The sequence below is a fragment of the Lampris incognitus genome, chromosome 11 (assembly GCF_029633865.1).
Source record: "Lampris incognitus isolate fLamInc1 chromosome 11, fLamInc1.hap2, whole genome shotgun sequence".
NCBI lineage: Eukaryota > Metazoa > Chordata > Actinopteri > Lampriformes > Lampridae > Lampris > Lampris incognitus.
The window spans coordinates 45048477-45072361 of NC_079221.1; the positions used below are offsets into that span (position 1 = coordinate 45048477).

Sequence of the window (23885 nt, forward strand, 5' to 3'; positions counted from 1 at the left end):
CCCCCCCCCCGCTGCTTAATTGTCTTGAAAATTGAAGAGATTACGGACCGCGATTTATGTACAAAAAGAGATTCTGTCAGGACCCTGGCAGTGTTCTCCATGACACACGCCGACTTGTGTCCCGCAGGAACACACACACTCCCTGTAAAACACACACTAACACAGTCGTTAAGGTACCACACACACACACACACACACACACACACACACACACACACACACACACACACACACACACACACACACACACACACACACACACACACACACACACACCTCTGTGTTGAAGCCTGTCAGACCACAGGTCGATGAGTTCAGGTGAGGTTTCTCCACAGACCTGCCATATGAAGAGTTCAGACAATAGATGAGTGGATCAATAGATAAATGAAACAATAGATGAGTGGATCAATAGATAAATAAATGAAACAATAGATGGGTCGATCAATAGATAAATAAATGAAACAATAGATGGGTCGATCAATAGATAAATAAATAAAACAATAGATGAGTGGATCAATAGATGAATAAATGAAACAATAGATGTGGATCAATAGATAAATAAATGAAACAATAGATGAGTCGATCAATAGATAAATAAATTAAACAATAGATGAGTGCATCAATAGATAAATAAATGAAACAATAGATGAGTGGATCAATAGATAAATAAATGAAACAATAGATGGGTCGATCAATAGATAAATAAATGAAGCAATAGATGAGTGTATCAATAGATAAATAAATGAAGCAATAGATGAGTGGATCAATAGATAAATGAAACAATATATGAGTGGATCAATAGATAAATGAAACAATAGATGAGTGGATCAATAGATAAATAAATGAAACAATAGATGAGTGCATCAATAGATAAATAAATGAAACAATAGATGGGTCGATCAATAGATAAATAAATGAAACAATAGATGAGCGCATCAATAGATAAATAAATAAAACAATAGATGAGTGGATCAATAGATGAATAAATGAAACAATAGATGTGGATCAGTAGATAAATAAATGAAACAATAGATGAGTGGATCAATAGATAAATAAATGAAACAATAGATGGGTCGATCAATAGATAAATAAATGAAGCAATAGATGAGTGTATCAATAGATAAATAAATGAAGCAATAGATGAGTGGATCAATAGATGAAACAATAGATGAGTGGATCAATAGATAAATGAAACAATAGATGAGTGGATCAATAGATGAATAAATGAAACAATAGATGAGTGCATCAATAGATAAATAAATGAAACAATAGATGGGTCGATCAATAGATAAATAAATGAAACAATAGATGAGTGGATCAATAGATAAATAAATGGAACAATAGATGGGTCGATCAATAGATAAATAAATGAAACAATAGATGTGGATCAGTAGATAAATAAATGAAACAATAGATGAGTGGATCAATAGATAAATAAATGAAACAATAGATGGGTCGATCAATAGATAAATAAATGAAGCAATAGATGGGTCGATCAATAGATAAATAAATGAAGCAATAGATGAGTGGATCAATAGATAAATGAAACAATAGATGAGTGGATCAATAGATAAATAAATGAAACAATAGATGAGTGGATCAATAGATAGATAAATGAAACAATAGATGGGTCGATCAATAGATAAATAAATGAAACAATAGATGGGTCGATCAATAGATAAATAAATGAAGCAATAGATGAGTGGATCAATAGATAAATGAAACAATAGATGAGTGGATCAATAGATGAATAAATGAAACAATAGATGAGTGGATCAATAGATAAATAAATGAAACAATAGATGAGTGGATCAATAGATACATAAATGAAACAATAGATGGGTCGATCAATAGATAAATAAATGAAGCAATAGATGAGTGGATCAATAGATAAATGAAACAATAGATGAGTGGATCAGTAGATGAATAAATGAAACAATAGATGTGGATCAATAGGTAAATAAAAGAAACAATAGATGTGGATCAATAGATAAATAAATGAAGCAATAGATGAGTGGCTCAATAGATAAATGAAACAATAGATGTGGATCAATAGATAAATAAATGAAACAATAGATGGGTCGATCAATAGATAAATGTAACAATAGATGAGTGTATCAATAGATGAATAAATGAAACAATAGATGTGGATCAATAGATAAATAAATGAAACAATAGATGAGTGGATCAATAATGTTTGTGTGTATGTGATTTCTGCTCATTTTTGCTCTGTCGTTGACTCTACTGTTCCTTTAGCCAAATGAACAGTGGCCCATTCTGCTTACAATTTCAGAAACGTTTGCTTGTTTTCATTTGGGTTTTTTTTATCTGACCATCCCGTGTGTTTATTGGCTACCAATTGTTTTATATCTGGCTACTAGTCTCCTCGCCTCCCCCAGCAACACAAAACCTCGTCCCTCAAGAAAATCCCGACGGACTGTTGACCACAGTGCACTAGCCAATCATCCAAAGGAGTTGAATCAAGTGCAACTGGACTTGGTATATATCCGTAAAGACGTTTTGCCTCTCATTACCAACGCTCGTCGCTAACAGAGCCAGCCATAGATATGAGTGGCTCTTTTGTGTACCGATGTTTGGCCGCGCCCGTCGCCATCGGAGCTGTTGATTTGCATTTGTTTAGCAGCGACGGTCGTTGGGGGTGTTAGTTTCGACTTCATTGTTCAGTGGTCATGAGAGTGGTTGGAGCCGTTAGTGAGCGACTGCTGTTCTTGGAGGCTAGGCTTCTTGAATCTCCTGGGTCGAGATGAAAGGACGGCATTGTAAGTGGGAGATAGGTGGTGTCGCAGACCTCCTCCTCTGTTGAGGGATGGTTTTTCCAGTTTGGCATAGATGGCTTCCTTCACCCCTCTTTCAAACCATCTATCTTCCCTGTCCAAAATGTGTACATTGCTGTCCTCAAAGGAGTATGTCTTCTCCTTTAGGTGTAGATAGACTGTTGAGTCTTGTCCTGAGGAGTTTGGCCTTCTGTGTTGGGCCATGCGTTTGTGTAGTGGTTGTTTGGTTTCTCCTATGTATAGGTCAGTGCAATCCTCATTGCATTGTACGGCATACACCAGATTGCTTTTCGGGTGTGTGGTACACGGTCTTTGGGATGAACCAGTCTTTGTCGGAGTGTGTTGCTTGGTTTGAAGTATACCGGGATGCGGTGTTTGTTGAAAATTCTCCTGAGTTTCTCTGAGTTTTCAACAAACACCGCAGTTTTGGCCAAAGTAGATTTAGTGCCAACTAAAAGGACCTCAGTTTTATCACTATTAAGTTTGAGGAAGAGGTATGAAAACCAGGATTTAATTTCTAGTAAGCAGTCAGAAAGGGATGTGGGCGGAAGAGTGAAGGTAGGTTTGGTGGATAGATGAAGCTGGGTGTCATCTGTGTAGCAGTGAAATTGAATGCCAAATTTCCTGAAAATGTGGCCAAGAGGTAGTAGGTAAATAATAAACAGGAGGGGTCCCAATACAGAGCCCTGGGGAACACCGGTAGTAACAGGAAAGGACTGAGATCTCAAATTTTTAAGTTGGACAAACTGAGTGTGGCCAGAGAGATATGATCTAAACCAGTCAAGGGGGTGCCAGTTATTCCAATTGAAGCTAATCTTTCTAGGAGGATGCTGTGCGAGATGGTATCAAAGGCTGCACTCAGATCAAGGAGGACAAGTATGGTCAAGAGCCCAGAGTCAGCTGCCATCAAAAGATCATTAGTGATTTTCACCAATGCTATTGACAATTCTATAGTTCCCCCATCGCCTCAGGTTAAGAGTCTGGGTGTCATCCTGGACAGCACATTATCTTTTGAAGCCCACATCAACAATGTTACTCAGTCTGCATACTTCCACCTACGCAATATTAATCATCTTCAGCCGTCACTTACACCTAAAAGTGCAGCCATTATCACTCACACCCTGGTTGCATCCCGTATTGACTACTGTAATTCTATCCTCTTTGGTCTTCCCCTCAAGTGTATTCATAAGCTTCAATTGGTCCAGAATTCAGCTGCCCGTATCATTACCAGAACTCCTTCCATAGATCATATCACGCTTGTTCTTCAGCAACTCCATTGGCTTCCTGTTTTATACCGTATTGACTTCAAGATCCTGCTCCTCACCTTTAAGACCCTTAATAACTTAGCTCCTTCTTATCTTTCTGAACTCCTTCACATCCGCACGCCCTCCCATACTCTCAGATCCTCGTCTGCTCTCCAACTCACTACAGCATTGGCCTGCTTGACTACCATGGGGACTAGAGCCTTCAGTCGTTCTGCCCCCCGCCTATGGAACTCTCTCCCACAAGAAATTCACAACATTGACTCTCTTTCAACCTTCAAATCCCATCTCAAAACATACCTTTTCAAACTGGCATATTCAGTCTGATCCACGCTTCATTGAGTTTTTGTGCAGATGTTGATTTTATACTTATCTGTTGTGTTAACTTTTTATCGTCTACCCTGCTTTGTACACAGTGCTGTATTTTGTGTGTTTTTTACTGTGTTCTGTATGGTGTCTTTGAGTGTTGAAAGGCGCCCACAAATAAAATGCATTATTATTATTATTATTATTATGAGTGTGTGTTACAGTGTGTTCCAGAGAGAGTGTGTGTGTGTGTGTGTGTGTGTGTGAGAGAGTGTGTGTTCCAGAGTGTGTCTGGATGTGGAGGTGTTTGTGTGTGCCTCCCCTCCTCCCAGTGGCTGCCTCCTCTTCTCCTCCTTTGTATTCAGTTCATTCCATCTAAATCCAGTTTGTTGTGGGTTCATGTGAGGTCTTGTTGTATCCTCTCCTCTGTCTGGCCATTCCAACCACACTGTCCTCTGTTGTGAAACCAGCTTAAATGGCGGTTCAGATTTTTCTCTCCATTCTTTCTCTTTAAGGCCACTGAGATCTTGTTGCTTGGAGCGGGATGGAGTAACCGTGCTTTTACACAATGACAGAGAGCTGTGCTTTTTGTCTGTTTTGTATGAACAAAGTGTAGGATGTCAAATTTGTGGACAAAACCGCAGACTAATTTTTATTCATTTTCATCAAAATGTTCTTCTTTTGTGGCAGTGCAATTTCTACTACGCCCTAACTCAGATAACCACTGCGAGCTCATACCGCTGCCCTGGTTCTCAAGGACACCAGTGTGTGTGTGTGTGTGGGTGTGTATTGTATCTTTTTTTTCCGGATTTTTTTTTTGCCCCTTTTTCTCCCCAGTTGTACTTGGCCAATTACCCCACTCTTCCGAGCCGTCTCGCTCGCTGCTCCACCCCCTCTGCCGATCCGGGGAGGGCTGCAGACTACCACATGCCTCCTCCCATACATGTGGAGTCGCCAGCCGCTTCTTTTCACCTGACAGTGAGGAGTTTCACCAGGGGGGACGCAGAGCGTGGTAGGATCACGCTGCCCACCCCCGTCCCCCCCCTCCCCGAACAGGCGCCCCGACCAACCAGAGGAGGCACTAGTGCAGCGACCAGGACGCATACCCACATTCGGCTACCCTCCAGGACACACGGCCAATTGTGTCTATAGGGAGGCCCGACCAAGCCGGAGGTAACACGGGGATTCGAACCGGCGATCCCCATGTTGGTAGGCAACAGAATAGACCACCACGCCACCCGGACAGCCCGTGTGTGTGTTGTATGTTGAGCTAAGCATGTGACTGTGTGAGGAAAGCCAGCCGGTGATGTGTGAGCGTCAGTGTGTTCACTTTATATGAAGGCTCTTCCCTCACGGGGGGTAATTGTCTGTATTGTCTGGAAATTTGTCTTTTACCAGTTAAGGTGCACACTCTCTAACAGAGCTCACATGTCTTCAGTAAGTACATTCATCGGCCTACTTTCAAGTCAGGTCAATTTTATAAGTACAGCTCAATATCACGTAATATAAATGTGCCTCAGGGGGCTTTACTGCAACACAACATCCTGTCCTTAGGGCCCTGACACACAAAGGCCCCTGACACACCCAGGCCCCAACGTCGGGCCGTCGGTGAGCATCTGTGACCCTAGTTTTTGTGATGTGTCCTGCATTGTCAGCACTAGTCGGACCCCTATCGGCAGCCTTTCAGCCGATTCAGCATGTTAAATGGGCGGAGCCTGTCGGTGAGAGCGCTCACGCTGATTGGCTGTTCAGCTTAGCGAATCGGTGCTAAGCTAGCGAATCAGGGCCGTGGGCTGTAGTCTTTGCGGCGTGTTCACGTGCTACTTTTTGGCCCAGACGTTAGGCGACGTGAGGCGACGCCACAGTCGGTCTTCATCGCCGCTAGTCGGTTTGGTTTGTCTGGGCCCTTACAGCCTCACATCAGTTAAGGAACAGCTCCCTAAAAAACCTCTAACGGGGAGACAAACTAGGAAGAAACCTCAGGGAGAGCAACTTTCTTACTCTTTTCAAATGGAAATGTCCTTTTTGTGTGGAATCTGCTGTTGGCATTAACAGTGATGATTATGATGATGACACCGATGGAGAGCTTAAAGTAATGTGCTGGTCATATTAATAGTGGTGATGATGATGATAATGATGAAGAAGAATGGTATTGAACATATTATATATATATACATATACATATATATATATATATATATATATATATATATATATATATATATATATATATATATATATATATATATATATATACGTTTTACATTAGTTGGACTGTGTTTCCGCAAATGTGCAAACTAAATCATTTGCCTGTGTGTGTGTGTGTGTGTGTGTGTGTGTGTGTGTGTGTGTCTATGCTGCAGGGGATGATGTACCTAGAGGAGCGCAGGCTAGTCCACCGGGATCTAGCAGCTCGGAACGTTCTGGTGAAATCTCCCAACCACATCAAAATCACTGACTTCGGCCTGGCTCGCCTGCTGGATGTCCACGAGAAGGAGTACAATGCAGACGGGGGAAAGGTAAGCCCAGCAGAGCATCCATCTAGAGTTAACTTTTAAGAAAAATAGCTTGTACTGAACATGAACATGGAACATTTGGAGCTTGACATTGTATGTGACGTGTAACCGTACCACTTATATAATAATAATAATAATAATAATAATAATAATAATAATAATAATAATAAATTAAACTTATATAGCGCTTTTCTAACACTCAGTCACTTTTACAATAAACGGGCTGAAACATATGAAGGATGAATATTGATGGTTTATCAGTGGCGATTTCTTTAATTTCCTTGAAAGAATAATTTGAAAAATATGATTACATTAATATCTATTATTGTTTATATTGCGCTGTTTTTGATTTTGATTTTGATTTGTGCTTTAGTGGAGTAGTTAAATACTTTTGGGGAAGTCCGGGTAGCGTGGTGGTCTATTCCGTTGCCTACCAACACAGGGATCCCGGTTCGAATCCCCGTGTTACCTCCACCTCGGTCGGGCATCCTTACAGACACAATTGGCCGTGTCTGCAGGTGGGAAGCCGGATGTGGGTATGTGTCCTGGTCGCTGCACTAGCACCTCCTCTGGTCAGTTGGACGCCTGTTCAGGGGGGAGGGGGAACAGGGGGGAATAGCGTGATCCTCCCACATGCTACATCTCACTGGTGAAACTCCTCACTGTCAGGTGAAAAGAAGCGGCTGGCGACTCCACATGTATCGGAGGAAGCATGTGGTAGTCTGCAGCCCTCTCCGGATTGGCAGAGGGTGTGGAGCAGAGACTGGGACGGCTCAGAAGAGTGGGGTAATTGGCCAAGTGCAATTGGGGAGAAAAAAAGGGGGAAAATCCTCAACAAAAAAAAAAATTATTAGGGAATAACTCAGAATATGACTACATCAGGAAAGTGCATGTATATATATAAAGGGATCCCAGTTGTCGTGTAAGAAGAGTGAAACTCTCCACTGTGTGGTCATTACTGATTTCCCTTCTAATGGTCAACATTATGGAAGAGGACAGTGCAGCTGATTGCCAGTTGACACAGAATAACTTGGATTTGTTCCAGAGGACTCGCTTAGTGACAAAATAGGAAGGTGATGAATTACTATTTTGGACAGCACACACTGTAAAAAATAACAACAGACAATGAAGTTAAAAGACCACGGTTGCTGATTTTCAACCTTATCTATCTATCCGAATTTGGGATATCGTGTGAAAAACATCTGCAGTCGTCGCCAATGTTCTCTGTGTCTGTGGGACATAGTTGCAAAATCTGTTCTTCTTCCGGCACCAGTGTCGTCATTTGATGCATCAGTGACGTAATTGGTGACAAGGAAGCACTTCGGGCAAGTTGAGCTTGGATTTCTAGTGTCCACCTCTGGGGGGTGTGCTGTAGATGCCACTCAAATACACGACTTCCTCGTTCTCTTCGCTTGTATTGCAAACAAACTACGTTTCCAACAGCAAATATGGCCACCCAAAATATGAGTGCAGAGGATCTTACGGACGAGGATACACTTTACAGCAGTGTTTCTCAACCCAGTCCTCGGGGAACCCCTATCCTGCAGATTTTGATTGTAACCCTGCATAGGTAGCCCTGCTTGTACTTACTCGACCAATCATCTCGCAGCACTTAATTATGCAAGGTGTGCAACATCTGACAAAATTCATTGCTGATTGGTTGAATAACTACAAACAGGTAACCTATTCAGGGTTGCAAAGAAAATATGCAGGATAGGGGTTCCTTGAGGACTGGGTTGAGGAACACTGCTTTACAGTGATGCAGCTGACTCGGCTGTTTATTGGAGCCAGAGTATACAACCGAAGAAATGCAGCGGAGAGAGGCCGAGGCTGCTGCTGCGTTAGCCGAGCAAGAAGATAAGGCCGGCGGGGACCATCCAGAACCTCAGCCGCCGAGAGCAAATGGCGACCGGTGGTGCAGTTGCTCAAATGGCCCTCCGGTGCCAACAGAAACTGAATCATTCTACTGGAAGGAATCTCAGCATGGACAGTTTTTGTTGGATGCTGTCGCCGACGCCAACCTCAAGACAGCCCATGTGTGCGCGATACTATGCATGAAAGTTTTACTCTTTACATGGACATTGGTGTGCTGGATACTTTCTTCAGGATACCGAAGATAAACTGGAAAAGACCACCAAGACCAGCAGGGCCAGCAGATGACCGTCAAGTGAGTACGCTATTATTATTGTTAGTAGTAGTAGTAGTAGGTTACTGTGTTGGCATGCTAGTGAGTATGTTTTGGCCAACACAGTAATAGCTATAGGCTAGTGTGGTGATACACAGCAACATTGGACAAGTGGTTTTCGCAACACATTTGTACTGATTGTATGGCAGCCTCGTTACCCAGATAAATTCTACAGTATATTTCCCCACATCTCACAAAATGTTCCTGTTGCACGCACATTGCCCTATCATATTGGCCAAAAATTTGCCCAGTGTATTGTCACTTTGTTGTCTTAGGTAACTTGGAATTACAATGACCACTGTTACAGCACAGTTGCATAATGACCGAAACCGATGATCAGTTTAATATGCACGGCAATTTGCACATGAAACCTGTTAGATTGCCGGTTTCGATCGTTACGCAACTGTGCTGCTTATAAGGGTGGGGATACCCCCGCAGTGAGACTGATGAAGTCCCTCAGATGAGTGATGAAACATTTCTCCCCAAAAAACTTTGTGTCCAGATGAACTGATTCAACACTCAGGGAATATCTGCTAACGGTACAGATATGATCAGTACTTGTAGCTTCCTGATGAATAACTTTCCTGTCTTTTGCTCTCTGCAGACTTTTTTTTTTTTTTTGAGTGGGTGCTACAAGGGAAGAAACTTGGCAAAGGGAACCTCATCATCTTGCCTGCCAGTGTTGTACATCGCATCAGAGCCAAGTATCCTTCCCCGGTGGTCAGTACAGAGGTCAATGCAGAAGTGGACGAAGCAACGGACGAGCTTTGACCATGTGATATGCAGGCCTTTGTCTAATACTGCTGCTAAACTTCAACGCGGCTAACAATGGACACTTTTACCTTGAAGCTTGTTGGGACTGATATGGACTTGGTCTTGTCAAAGTGTGATGTGCAATATGCTAAACGTTTATTTGAAAATTGAATATCACGTTGTCACGTGCTGGCTCGAATAAAGCTGTTTTCTACTTAAATACAAACTTGAATTGTTTATTTTCACTGTAAAAACTTATCAAAGTGCGCTGCAGGTGCACCTGTATCAGATGCGTGCAGACTCCTACCTGCTGGCTTGTGCAGAGATCCTTCACTTCACGTGCAAGGTACACTGCATTTTCTTCCGAAACAGGGCAAAGTGTGTGTGTGTGTGTGTGTTTGTTTTGGGAGTGTGTGATTTATGGTTAAAATAAACCATTTTTGACATAATGGGAAAGCGGTTGCCTTTGGGTGGGTTTTCTAACCGAGAAGGAAATCTTATTTCACCCTGTTATGGAAACAAGACAATTGAACAAAACCTGTTATGCACTTTTTTGAAATCCAGGCATTTAGTAAAAAAAAAATTATGAAGACGAAAAAAGGATGAAATGTCGATGCATAATACAAAATGATTATTTTTGAAAAACGAAGTTTCGGTAAATGCCAGCATTCTCTCCGTGGCCAGGATGTGTTATTTCACAGGTAGCTAGATCTCTCTGCAGCCTGGCATGAGTGCCTGAAAAAACATTTTGAAGAAGGCCCATTTCAAACTAGTCCAGATTTTGCATGGCTAAGAAAACCCTATCAACACAATCAGAAATACTTTATTGATCCCCGAGGGGAAATTGGGTGAAATTACAGTGCCTCGCATTCTAGCATGAATGAAATTATAAGAAAAATATGTAAAAATGTGTGCAGAATAGGAATGCAGTACTGATGCAGTATAAATATACGCCAGAGTATTGCACCGTTGAAATATCCGTCCCCGCTGTAGCCGTCTGCTGCAAGATGCAAAGAGAAGATTTCCCAGCACTGACGTCGGGGCCTTCTCCTTACATCCGGGGTTTTATTGCTCAGGCTCATTCTCTGCACCGTTAAACCTGTTTTGGTAATCGGTGGTGGTTGTCGGTGCTCCCTCCTCACCCTCCTGTCTGTAGTGGTCACATCCAGGCACGACACAGCGAGACGGCACATCTGCCGTCAGTAAAACTCACCCAACTCAATTTATGTCGTTTTACGGTTCCTGGTTGAAGAGAAGATTTTAAGACACCGTTCTTTCCACACAGAGCCACAGGAAATGACTACCTCCACGAGCTGAGCGTGGGATTTGGAAGGATTTGGGGGTTTGGGTGTCAGAAGTTTGCACGCAATGCAACCTGGTACATGTAGGCTCTGCCGGCGCGGCTCCGCGACCAGGAGAACTCGGGTTTCTCGGTCAATATGGCACGCGCTAGGGAGTTTATTGCTTCAATTGACCACATTCGCGCTCAACACTGATTGGACGAAATTCCCCTTTAATTATTGCCAATGTCCAGAGGGGGGAACGTGGAGGGCAGTTTTAGTGAAGTCAGCAAGACAATATTCTGCTCTATTGAACCATTTTATTTACTTTTGAGGATAGGGGAGCTCATAACCCCAGCAAAGAAGTAAAGGAATGCACCGACTCCTCTTTGCGTGGGCTTTTGGCCTGCCGTTATCTTTACCTCCTCTGGCGACCTCACGGATTTATTTATTTATTTATAGCCTTAAAAAGGCTTTTCCTCCCTACTTTCATCCCCCTCTCATCCTCATCTTCGTCTGAATGCTCGGTGTGTCCGTCACGGTCTGTGGCCCGTGTGAGTGCCGGAGTGTAGTCTTATCCCTCCATTGACTGTGAGGCTGAGCAGCTCTACCTAGGACTGGCCCCGCCCCCTCCGCTGCCCCTGCCGTAATCAATAGGATTGGCTTGCAAATCCAATCGCCTTGCTAAGCCTAAGCGCCGCAGACTCCCACTCCGTCTCTCACATTCAATAGCTGCAGGGCCACTTTTTGTGTCTGTGTGTTCGTCTGTTTGTTCGTCAAAGTGGATATAAAGGTTTTCCTTTCATCGAGCCTTCTTTCGGCCTCCTTTGTCATTCTTCAGTCTGAAATGGCCTCCACGGTCACTTAGAATAATGCCAACAACTCAACAATATGCTGCTGAAGTTCAGTCTCAACCCAAAGAGAAATAGAAAAACAAAATGAAACACAAAAACAATACCGTTCCTGTTTTTTTTTTATCCCTGGACCCTCCAACACACCACCACTATCATCGGCCTGAACAGAAGGTGTTGAGGTAATAAGTACAGTCACGCTGCCTCCATCACAGAAGGGTTCAGAATATCGATGTATAACGTGTAGGCGGTTTACTTACATTAAATGTATAACATGAACAGACTCTGGAATACGAGGACCGCCGTGGACAGCCGCCGGAGCTCTTCAGATGTCATCGTGAAGATGGACCGGTGAAGAGGAAAGACACCACCAAGGCCTCCCGTATTCATGTATTCTACCTCTTCCTTTGCAGATGCCCATCAAATGGATGGCCCTGGAGTGCATCCACTACAGGAAGTTTACTCATCAAAGTGACGTGTGGAGCTACGGTAAGATGGAAACCGGCCTTTCAGGAGAACTTAGATGGGGTGGCCAAGAAATATTAGGATGGCCATGTGGACCTAAAAAGAACAGACAATCCAGAATGAGGATGTCATTCCCCTTGTTGGTTTTTCTCAGATAAAACAACCTGTGGCATGATGGGAAAAGGTTGATCAAGGAGAGAAAATGGGTGGAGGAGGGATTTCTGCAACTTGATCAGCATGGCAGATATTGCTGGCAACAAAATGCTTAGGCATCAGTTGAACCCAGGCGCGTGGGAAGATTTTTAAGTAGGGGGGGCTGCCAGCTGAAACGAAAAGTATTGTGGCGAGCTGGCGTGGAAGAGTGAGTCGAGAGGCAGAGATCTCTTTTTAATTGCAACTCCCGTGGCCCCCATACACCACACAACCCTGGGAGTGCTCTTTTATATTCACACCGCCCAGAACGGACCAGAACTGACAACGTAATGAGTCCCCCAGCCCATATCCCAAGTCTCAGTCATGGTCCTACAGTCAGTTAGTCAGTAAACGGTCTCCTACTTAGCCTGAGTCGAACCCCCAAAACAACGCAAGAATAGCCGCAATATGAACGCCACATGACATGTAGGTCAGGTGAATCGGCCATGCTAAATTGTCCCTAGGTGTGAATGTGTGTGTGTGTGTGGGCCCTGTGATGGCCCGGCGGCCTGTCCAGGGTGTCTCCCCGCCTGCTGCCCAATGACTGCTGGGATAGGCTCCAGCATCCCTGCGACCCTAATTAGGATAAGCGGCTTGGATAATGGATGGATGGATGGATGAACACCGCATCATTAAAACACAATTTTAAATCTGACATTAACAGTCCCATCAGCCATTGCGCTCCCCCAGCACAGAACCGCCGACAGTCAGAGCAATGACATCATACCGCCTCCCCCGGTCGATACAGTATGACATCATTGTTTTGTTTTTAAGGTGCGTGTGTAGCAGATTTGGATTGGAGTGTTTACTCACTTTATTATTAAAACTGTACACTCCACGCAGCCCCACCCACTGTCTAAAATAAAGGTGTTTTTATTTATTTTTTTGCCTTTATATGGTAGGAAAAGTTAGGCATACTGTTGGGTCTAAGATGTTACACAGCCACCTGACACTACTGGGGGAAGTGCACCCACCACTAGGGGGCGCTGCAGCCCCCCTTCCCTCGCTAATGCTTCAACCACAAAAAAAGCTAAAGAATATGACATAACAGGTGGTTAAAAATACAAAAGAATACCTAAATATTAACAAAAAAAAATACAAAATTATAAAATTACAGTACGGTCCAGCCTGAGAAATCAAAACCAAAGCTAAAATAACCAACAATAAACATATTTTAGCTTTGATTTTACTTTCCCGGGCTGGATTTAATTGAGAGGTGAGTATTTTGCAGGGATATTAACAGAGGGTATATTTTAGGCAGTTTGGCTACCAAGTGAAAGGAATAAAATGTTTCAAGCACTTTTAATGTTCGACAATCGCTGCACCCTTAAATAATGGAAAAGTGGATGGGCTACTTCTCTAATGCCCTTGAACCGTTTGGTTATGTAAGCATGATGTCAGAGCTGCGGACCTACTACAAGTGTTCCTCAATTCTATGAAACTTTTATCGCTGCATTTCAAGTAACAATTTGCAGATCCCGTCGATGGTGAAGATGACGACGACGATGATGATATTTTTAGGCCGTTTGCAGCTCTCTGCAATAGCAGCTGTTAACAAAGTCATTAAGAAAATGAATTTCAAAGCTCATAGGCAAGACGGGTCAAATCAAAGAGAATAGTATGTGTTTGATTAAGGGTATCAGTGTTTTTGGTGGAAACATGTTCCCAGCGGTCCTCTATGACTGGGGGCTATTATACTCTGCCGAAAATGTGAATTTACCCCGTCTGCTGTTCATTAGCTCAGTAGCACTGTTTAGGCAGGCGAGGGGAGAAAGTTCCCAACTAGGGTGGAGTGTGAGGACCGGCCATTTTATCTTCTCACCTCTATTCCTGTCCTCCTCTATCTTCTCTTGTGTCTTCTCACTCTTCCATTTCCCTTCTTCTTTCCCCTTCTTCCTGCTTGCGCTACGTCATCTGCTTTCATCACACCTCTTCTTCCGTCCCCTATTCCTTATTTGCCGTGCCCTCTCCGCTCCAAACGTCTCTTCTCTTCTCTCCACTTCTTTTCAGGGGTGACTATCTGGGAGTTGATGACCTTCGGGGGGAAGCCGTATGACGGGATCCCCACGAGAGACATCCCGGACCTGCTGGAGAAAGGGGAACGTCTGCCCCAGCCTCCAATCTGCACCATTGATGTCTACATGGTTATGGTCAAATGTAGGTGCAGCTTGTCCTGGCATGCACCGGCGAAATATTGTGCGCGTGCGATGTTGACTGGTGACACAACTAAATGTGTTAACCATTTATTCACGGTGTCAGAGGCCAAATTACAGAAATGCTGTTTACGTGAAACACTGACGAGTTTAACAGTAATTAACAGCAGTCAGTATTCAGACTAGACTGTGATAACTGAGCAGTGTCCGGTCTCACAGAATATTTTCACGACATTGTTTTAACCACGCACCCTACAGAAAGCACCGCTTTAATCATATAACCATTCTTACATGGGCACCTATTGAAAATACCTCTCTGAGGGTGTCCGGGTTGTGTGGCAGTCTATTCCGTTGCCTACCAGCACGGGGATCGGCGGTTCGAATCCCCGTGTTACCTCCGGCTTGGTCGAGCGTCCCTACAGACAGAATTGGCCGTGTCTGCTGGGAAGCCGGATGTGGTTATGTGTCCTGGTCAGCGCACTAGCGCCTCCTCTCTTCAGTCGGGGCGCCTGTTCTGGGGGGAGAGGGAATTGGGGGGGGGAATAGCGTGATCCTCCCACAGGCTACGTCCCCTTGGTGAAACTCCTCACCGTCAGGTGAAAAGAAGTGGCTGGTGACTCCACATGTATCGGAGGAGGCGTGTGGTAGTCTGCAGCCCTCCCCGGATCGGAAGAGGGGATGGAGCGGAGACCGGGACAGCTCGTAAGAGTGGGGTACAATTGGGGAGAAAAAGGAGCAAAAAATCCCCCCCCCCCAAAAAAAAAGAAAATGCCTCTCGAAAACCACCCAATTTGTAGCACTCGGATAAGAAAATGCTCCAGACAGAATAATAATAATAAACTTTATTTATGCAGCACTGTTCTAAATAAGGTTACAAAGTCCAGAGGTTACCGAGGTAAAAGGAGCAGTGACCAGTGACTCATTTTGCTGGCCGGACTCGTTCCCGTTACACCAGCCAAACCAGTCCTGTTGGCCGGTCACTGCTGCCCCGCTGTCAGGCAGCGGGGTCACAGGTGGTGCTGTAACCTCTGGCCACTGATGCCAGCTCAGAGACACAGTGCCAAAACTACACTGGTTCTCCTCCCACTGTCTCCGAACAGCGGTCTCTGGGCCTCGCTGTCACCTCGGCTCATGTGTGGGCCAGGCGCTGCCACCCTGAACGCACGCCAAACCTCGATGGCAAAAGTTTTATGTTTGGTTTTTTTTATGTAAACATCTCTGACTTGTTTACTCAGGAAAATTTGAGGATCTTTGAGATGATATGTCTTGTTTTCATGCCACGTCTTCCAACGGTGGCTTATACCGATCAGCCAAAACATTTAAACCACCTGCCTGATATTGTGTGGCTCCCCCTCATGCCGCCAAAACAGCTCTGACCCATCGAGGAATGGACTCCACAAGACCTCTGAAGGTATCCTCTGGTATCCAGCACTAAGACATTAGCAGCAGATCCTTTAAGTCCTGTAAGTTGAAGGTGGAGCCTCCATGGACCGGACTTGTTTTTCCAGCACATCCTACAGATGCTCAATCGGGTTGAGATCTGGGGAATTTGGAGGCCAAGGCAACACCTCTTACTCTTTGTCGTATCACTCAAACCACTCCTGAACAATTTTTGCAGTGTGGCAGGACACATTATCTTGCTGAAAGAGGCCACTGCCATCAGGGAATACCTTGCCGTGAAGGGGAGTACCTGGTCTGCAATGATGTTTAGGTGGGTGGCATTGTCAAAAGTCACATCCACATGAATGCCAGGACCCAAGGTTTCCCAGCAGAACATTGCCCAGAGCATCACACTGCTTCCGCCAGCTTGCCTTCTTCCCATAGTGCATCCTGGTGCCATCTCTCCCCCAGGTAAACAACACACACACCCGGCCGCCCAAATGATGTACAAGAAAATGTGATTCATCAGACCAGGCCGCTTTCTTCCATTGCTCCATGGTCCAGTTCTGACGCTCACATGCCCATTGTAGGTGCTTTTGGCAGTGGACAGGGGTCAACATGAGCACTCCGACCAGTATGTGGCCACACAGCCCCATATGCAGAAAGCTGCAATGCACTGTGTTCTGACACCTGTCTACCATAGGCAGCATTAACTTTTTCAGCAATTTGAGCTACAGAAGCTTTTCTGTGGGATCGGACCAGAGGGGCTAGCTAGTCTTCGCTCCCCACTTGCATCAGTGAGCCTTGGGTGCCCATGACCCTGTCGCCGGTTCACCGGTTGTACTTCCTTGGACCACTTTTGGTAGGTGCTGATCACGGCATACCAGGAACACCCCACAAGACCTGCCATGTTGGAGATGTTCTGACCCAGTCGTCTAGCGATCACAATTTGGCCCTTATCAGAGTCACTCAGATCCTTACCTTGCCCATTTTTTCCTGCTTCCAACACATCAACTTCAAGAATGGACTGTTCACATGCTGCCTAAATATCCTACGCCTTAACAGGTGCCATTGTAGTGAGCTAATCCAGCGTTTCCCAACCCAGACCTCAAGGAACACCTATCCTGCAGATTTTCATTGTACCCCTGCATGGGTAGCCCTGCTTGTACTTACTCAACCAATAATCTCACAGCACTTAATTGTGCAACAGCTGACATAATTAATTGCTGATTGGTTGAATAACTACAAACATGTACCTATTCAGGGTTGCAAAGAAAATCTGCAGGATAGGTGTTCCTTGAGGACTGGGTTGGGAAACACAGCTAATCAATGTTATTTGCTTACCTGTCAGTGGTTTTAAAGCTTTGGCTGTTAAAAACTGTTTTTAACAGCCAATTAAAACTGTATTTGACTGTTAAAAACTGTATTTGACAGTTTTTAACAGACTGTATTTGCATATCCCTAGATTAAAAAAAAAACAAAAACGTAATGGCAACACCTGTCTGTCTAATATCCCATTTTGTTTTTGCGGGATGGGAGCAGAGAGGAATTTGGCAGAAAACGGTGTCATAGTTGGGAGTGATCAGAATATCTGCAGGGCTGGATTAAATATGTACAGAAGCAGGCAGGAATGGTTGGAAATCATGTGGGAGCGGAATTGAAAAAAAATATTCCCGCACAAACCTAGCTTGTTGCAAATATTTGTTCTGAATTTGCTCTCTTTCAGGTTGGATGATTGATGCTGACAGCCGCCCCAAGTTTAAAGAGCTAGCTGCGGAGTTCTGTCGAATGGCTCGTGATCCCCAGCGGTACTTGGTCATTCAGGTAGGCCAATCTTTATAGCTCTGGAGCAGATCTAGATCAAATATTTGCTCAGATTCGCTGACTTGCCGTTACTGTGAGCAGTCAGTGTTGCCCGTAACAGCAGAATCAAGATTATGAAAACTAAACTAGTCTCTTACTCGCACTCAGAGAAGACCAATGTTCATAATAACTGAATGGGGATTCCAGTTTTCTCATTGCCACTGATGATACTTATAACTTCCCCTTCAACTTTTTCCTGTGACTCAGTAGTTAGAATAGTAGCTGAACTATACACATAACCGCCCGTACCCCCACAACCTGTGTTTTTAGGGCGACGACCGCATGAAGCTTCCCAGTCCCAATGACAGCAAGTTCTTCCATAGTCTCCTGGACGAGGAAGAACTAGAGGACTTGTTGGACGCTGAGGAGTATCTAGTGCCCCACACCTTCAATATTCCACCAATGGTTTACACGCCCCACACACGCACGGATGCCTCTAGGGTACGGTTTTGTCCAGTTTCTGCACATTCATCATTATTTTATTTATTTTATTTTTTTAGGAGGGGAAAAAAAAAGGTCATTGAGCTCTCTCGTCTCCATCACCTCAGTTTAAGAGAAGAATTTACATTGGGATGAGGTTGTTGAAAGTGCATACATTATTCTCCTGTGTCTAGCAAAGTCAAGCACAAGTGCACTCAGAACGAAATGTGGGGAAAAAAGTACACATAACTTACTGTCATGAAGACGATGATGATTAAGTAACGCTTGAAAGGTAATCAAAGTCTGGAATACAAAGAAAGTTGAGTCAGTTCATCTGGGACACAACGTTTATTGAGAGAGAAACGTTTCATCACTCATCTAAGTGACCTCTTTAGTCTCAACTGACAGCAGGTGTCCCCACCCTTATAAACATGACATAATCACCAAAAACAATCGGTTTTGACCATCTAAGTTCGTCTCTTCTAACATACCGTCACGCTTCCCTTGTGTACCTCGTGTGTTATGGTTATGCTGATTCCGGGGTGCTGAGAAGACTCCATCTGCCCACATGAAATACTTCTCCGTCTCATGCCTCTTCATTAAGAAGTTATACTCAAGTAAAAGTAGGAGTATACAACAGGCTTCATATGCAAATTGTTGCGAGCGTTAACTAGAGTTTCAATGGCCATGTGTACTATTGACAGAGGATTTGGGAATGGTTGCAATTACAGCAATTACTGGCCTGATGTGTTAGCTCTCCTGTGTTGTGCCATCCTTTTGGATTAGTGTCTGTTTAGTTTCCCCAATGTACAAGTCACGGCAATCCTCCCGGCATTTAACAGTGCACACTATATTACTCTGTTTGTGCCGGGGGACCCGATCCTTGGGATGGACCAATTTCTGGCGCAGCATGTTTTGGGGTTCGAAAACAACTGAGGTGCGATGTTTGGAAAATACACATTTCAACCGTTCCAACACTCCCACCACATATGCTTTAGGCAGCTGTTGTGCATCTCCTCCCTTCGATCGGCTGGTGCACTGTTTGGGCGTCTTCCTGGCTTTGACAAACGCCCAGTTAGGATAACTACACTTAACCAGGGCCTGTTTAATTTGCGATTTATCCCCTTCCCCAACCTCTATTTTTGAGTTGAAGTTGTTCACAAGATCCTCAGTTGGGGATGCCATGAACGACGATGACTCATTTACAGTTTTCTTGAAAGGTGAATTGTGTTATTGTCAGTGTACAAAAACACCAAAATTACCAGCTGAATGTGAGTTCATTCGAACAGTTCTTATAAGTAGAATTTATCATGACAGATATTACACACCTTTTGCACACCCACGTTCAACAGGTCCATTATTAATGTCATTAGCTGTAGCTGTGTTTATCCTGCCATGCTAACATCACAGAGTACCAAGACCACCAGCCGGCCATGTTTTTAACCCTCATGGGTTTTTAACCTGTAGACGTCAGCGAACTCACTAATGGCGCTTTTCCAATGCATGGTATCAGCTTGACTCAACTCGACTCTACTCGCCGTTGGCACCAGGTACTTCCCTGATTTCGTTTTCCACTGCAGATCGTAGCCCTCATGGCTTGTGGGCATGTTGACTAGTTTTTCCTCCCTTCTTTACCAGCACCCCAGCCCAGCATTTTATTTTCAAAAAATCATCAAGGCCAACTCAAAATGGCTGCTTCACGTGAACAACATTAGTGTAGCTAAGAGATTCACTAAAAAAAAAACCCAACAATTTTTTGCATGGATAGATTGTCAACTACGATACAAGTTTCACGAGTCTGGCCTTGGTATTTCCTGGTTGTAAGCAGAGCTGTTCACGTTCTCTCTGACAAATCAGTGGTCTGCAGCGTTTTCACCTCACCTTTTAGGGTGCGAAAGGCTAGCAATACAAACCGCTGCCTGTCCAAGGAGCTGTGATGCATTTAGATGATGTAGGAAATCCCTGCTCAGTCCTGAGGAGGAAACAAGTCGTTGAATTCAGACACATTTCAAGCACTCTTCCATTTAACTGTGAAAAACAAATTATGATTCTGATTTTGACAGGGCCAGCAGAGAAGGCCCTGATGGCCCTGACAGCCCACCGCAGCTTAATGGAAAACCAGAAACCAAAAAAAAGCGAGCAGAGTCAAGTCGAGCCGGTACCACGCAGCGGAAAAATGCCTTTTAAATTGGTCTGTTCAGTTACTCTTTAATTAGCAGAAGACAGGCGCACATGTGCCTATTAACATATAAAAAGGAGCCCCTATTGAGTAGTCTTTTGAAGAAATTCACTTCTGTTGTCACTTCTGAGCCCAGTGTAATTTACCTTACTTTTTTACCTTTTGGGTGGAGTCATTTGTTGTCCTTATCAAGTGTTCTCCATGTTTTAGATGTAGCAGCAGGGTAACTGGCACAGTAGTTGAAACAGTTGAAACTTGAATACAAGGAGGCCATGAAGAAATAAAGTACAAATACAGATCAGTCAGTTGTTTTTCAAAGTAATGGGGGGGGGGGGTCTGAAGAAGTAATTTTTTTTCAGGGTCTTAGCTCATCTGCAGGTTGGACACAAAAGACCGGGTTTTGAAACAAATCTCATGCAGCGTCCTTTCACTTTCATTCTTACCATGCCATTTTGTCTTTCACTGACTCTCGGTGTTTTCCTGAAACGGCTAATTGCCACCTTCAGACGGGGCTTCTCCGCCAGTTCCCCCCTCCGCTTGGACAGATCGACTACTGCAAATGCCTGCGTCTGTCTTTGGACTTTATTCCATCAGATAGACAGCCAGACAAGTCAGCCATTTTGTATTCCAACTTCTCCTCTGCGTTTGTGTCTGCCCAGATAGGCAGGATGGCAGTACCTTCAGGATGCCAATGAGACACTTCAATCCTTCGGTACATTCTAGAAGATTCTGAGGCAAAGACTGCATTTCCTAAAAAGAATTGGGAAATTATTTCATTGGAAGATGTTTCCTATCTCAACGCTGCTTGTTGGCCTTTTCCCATGTATGTGGATTCTGTTTTGATTGACTCTTAGCATAACTGTAGTCCACGGACTTCCGGTTTCTACTGCAGCGGTCATACCAGTTTCTTGTTTGCTGGCGTGTGCTGTTGACAATGGCGTGTTTTTCGCGATGCCTGCAAGATTTACCATGGACAAATATCGACGACATGCACAGAGTTATGAGGATGACTATCCATCCATCCATTATCTGAACTGCTCATCCTGCTCTCAGGGTCGCGGGGATGCTGCAGCCTATCCCAGCAGTCATTGGGTGGCAGGCGGGGAGACACCCTGGACAGGCCGCCAGACCTAGGGACAATTTCGTACGGCCGATTCACCTGACCTACATGTCTTTGGACAGTGGGAGGAAACCGGAGCCCCCAGAGGAAACCCACAGACACGGGGAGCACATGCAAACTCCACACAGAGGACGACCCAGGACGGGCCCCAAGGTTGGACTACCCCGGGGCTCGAACCCAGGACCTTCTTGCTGTGAAGTGACCGCGCTAACTACGGCGCTACCGTGCCGCCCCAGGATGAGTATCCCCGTCCTCGTCATTGTGGACGTAACCTGACATGTACAACTGGAAACTTTTCACCCGCGTACTGGTAGGTGCGGGTGAAAGTTTGTCGACAGTTCTGTGCCTGTCGTGGACATTTATCCATGGTAAATCTCGCAGGCATCGCGAAAAATATGCCATTGTCAACAGCACGCGCCAACACCCAAGAAACTGGTACGACCGCTGCAGTAGAAACCGCAAGTCGGTGGACTACAGTTACGCACGGAAGCCACTGAATTAATTGCACTCCAACTGAACACACAGTAGCCGCAGGTATAATTAACTCAATTGCTGTGCATAACACAACATTTACACTTTAAATATACTTTGTACCTGCATTATTGTGACATACTGAAAGCAGGATGGTTTTCCATAAAATTAACCCTGCTCACGCTCAGTTTGTGCACACACACAAAGGAATCAAGCAGGCAGAGAAATCCCACAGACGAGTGAAACAAAATGCAGCAGAAACATCTAGTTAAGAAGGCACGAGCAGATCCGAGTCTTCCTTACAATGACCAGAAAAGGGGGGGGGGGTATAAGGTGGAGGGCTAAGTGAATAGGGAAATGTAATTTAGTGGATATAGTTATGGGGCCAGTAGGGGCCCGGGGGGGAGGCTGAAATTTCCCCGGAGGAAACCAGCAGACCTCCATGCAAATAGACAGACGGATGGAGGGGGAATAGCAGAAGGGATGAATGAGACTGATAAAGCGACTGCCGGCGAGACAGACGGAGAGAAAGAAACAAAAAGGAGACATTCAAGACGAGGGGCGTTACGGATTCTGTGAGACTTTCAGTGTGGCGCACGACACTGAAAGGATGCTTTTGAATTAATAAACCGCCATTTCCCCCAGCAGATATACCCGTGAAAATAGCCCCCCCTCCCTCCCCGGCTCTACAGTTTGTCTCCCAAATCGATCACATTTACGAAATATACTCACTACATGTACTCACACGTCAGTCAGAGCGCCACACCTTCAGCAGACTGAGCCATACTGTGGAGGGGGAAGCGGTGGGATCAAACCCAGAGTCTGCAGAGGAGGTGGAGCAGCAACCGAATTTGGGGAGAAAGAGGGAGAGAAAAAAAAAACAAAACAAAACTACGTTTAGCAACAACAGAAGAAGTCACCTTCAGTGTGTATTTTTTCAATTATATATTTTTATTTTACAACAAATCACTGTATGGCAAAAAAGCTGAATGTACACACATAGACAAAAACCCGAATGCACATTGACACACACACACACACACACACACATGTACATCCTCTTTCTGCACCCTGCCAGCAGTCCTTTTGTAAGCCAACCAAGCCTACTTCTAAAAGTCCTCTGCCTCTCTTTCTCTCTGTCCAGAACCAGTTTGTGTACCAGGACGCTAGTTTCAGCATGGAGGACATGCTGGCCACCCTCCCCAGGGTGGTCTCCGTATCGGCCGTGGCAGCAGGCTGCTTGTCGCCCCAGGACCCGGCCACTGGGGGGCAGAGCGGTGGTAGCAGCAGCAGCCAGGAGGACTCGCGTTGTAACGGGACCCTGAGGAAACAGGCCTCTCCGCGGCCAGCCGTCCACGGGGGCCCTGCTCCAGGAAAAGGTAAAGCAGTGTGCCTGCAAGCCACTGTAGTTACGCTTATTTAAGATTTTCACTGCAAGTGATGAAGGAGGACAGTATTAGGGATGGGTATATTAGAGGGACAGCCCAGGCTGGACGGTTTGGAGACAAAAGCAAAAGAGGCAAGAATGAGATGGTTTGGACATGTGTGGAGGAGAGATGCTGGGTATATTGGGAGAAGGATGCTGAATATGGAGCTGCCAGGGAAGAGGAGAAGAGGGAGGCCAAAGAGGAGGTTTATGGATGTGGTGAGGGAGGACATGCTGGTGGCTGGTGTGACAGAGGACAGTGCAGAGA

The 23885-nt window shown here is 44.8% G+C and overlaps 1 protein-coding gene across 1 annotated transcript in view; it reads left to right on the plus strand.

The window, feature by feature from the left end:
- LOC130120391 (receptor tyrosine-protein kinase erbB-4-like) overlaps positions 1–23885 on the plus strand; it is a 472615-nt gene that overhangs the window by 441855 nt on the left and 6875 nt on the right. The window contains exons 21-26 of the mRNA XM_056288936.1: positions 6727–6882; positions 12362–12437; positions 14616–14762; positions 17865–17962; positions 18272–18442; positions 23336–23570. Of these exons, the coding sequence (XP_056144911.1) occupies positions 6727–6882; positions 12362–12437; positions 14616–14762; positions 17865–17962; positions 18272–18442; positions 23336–23570 (883 nt within the window). The remainder of the gene's footprint in view (positions 1–6726; positions 6883–12361; positions 12438–14615; positions 14763–17864; positions 17963–18271; positions 18443–23335; positions 23571–23885) is intronic.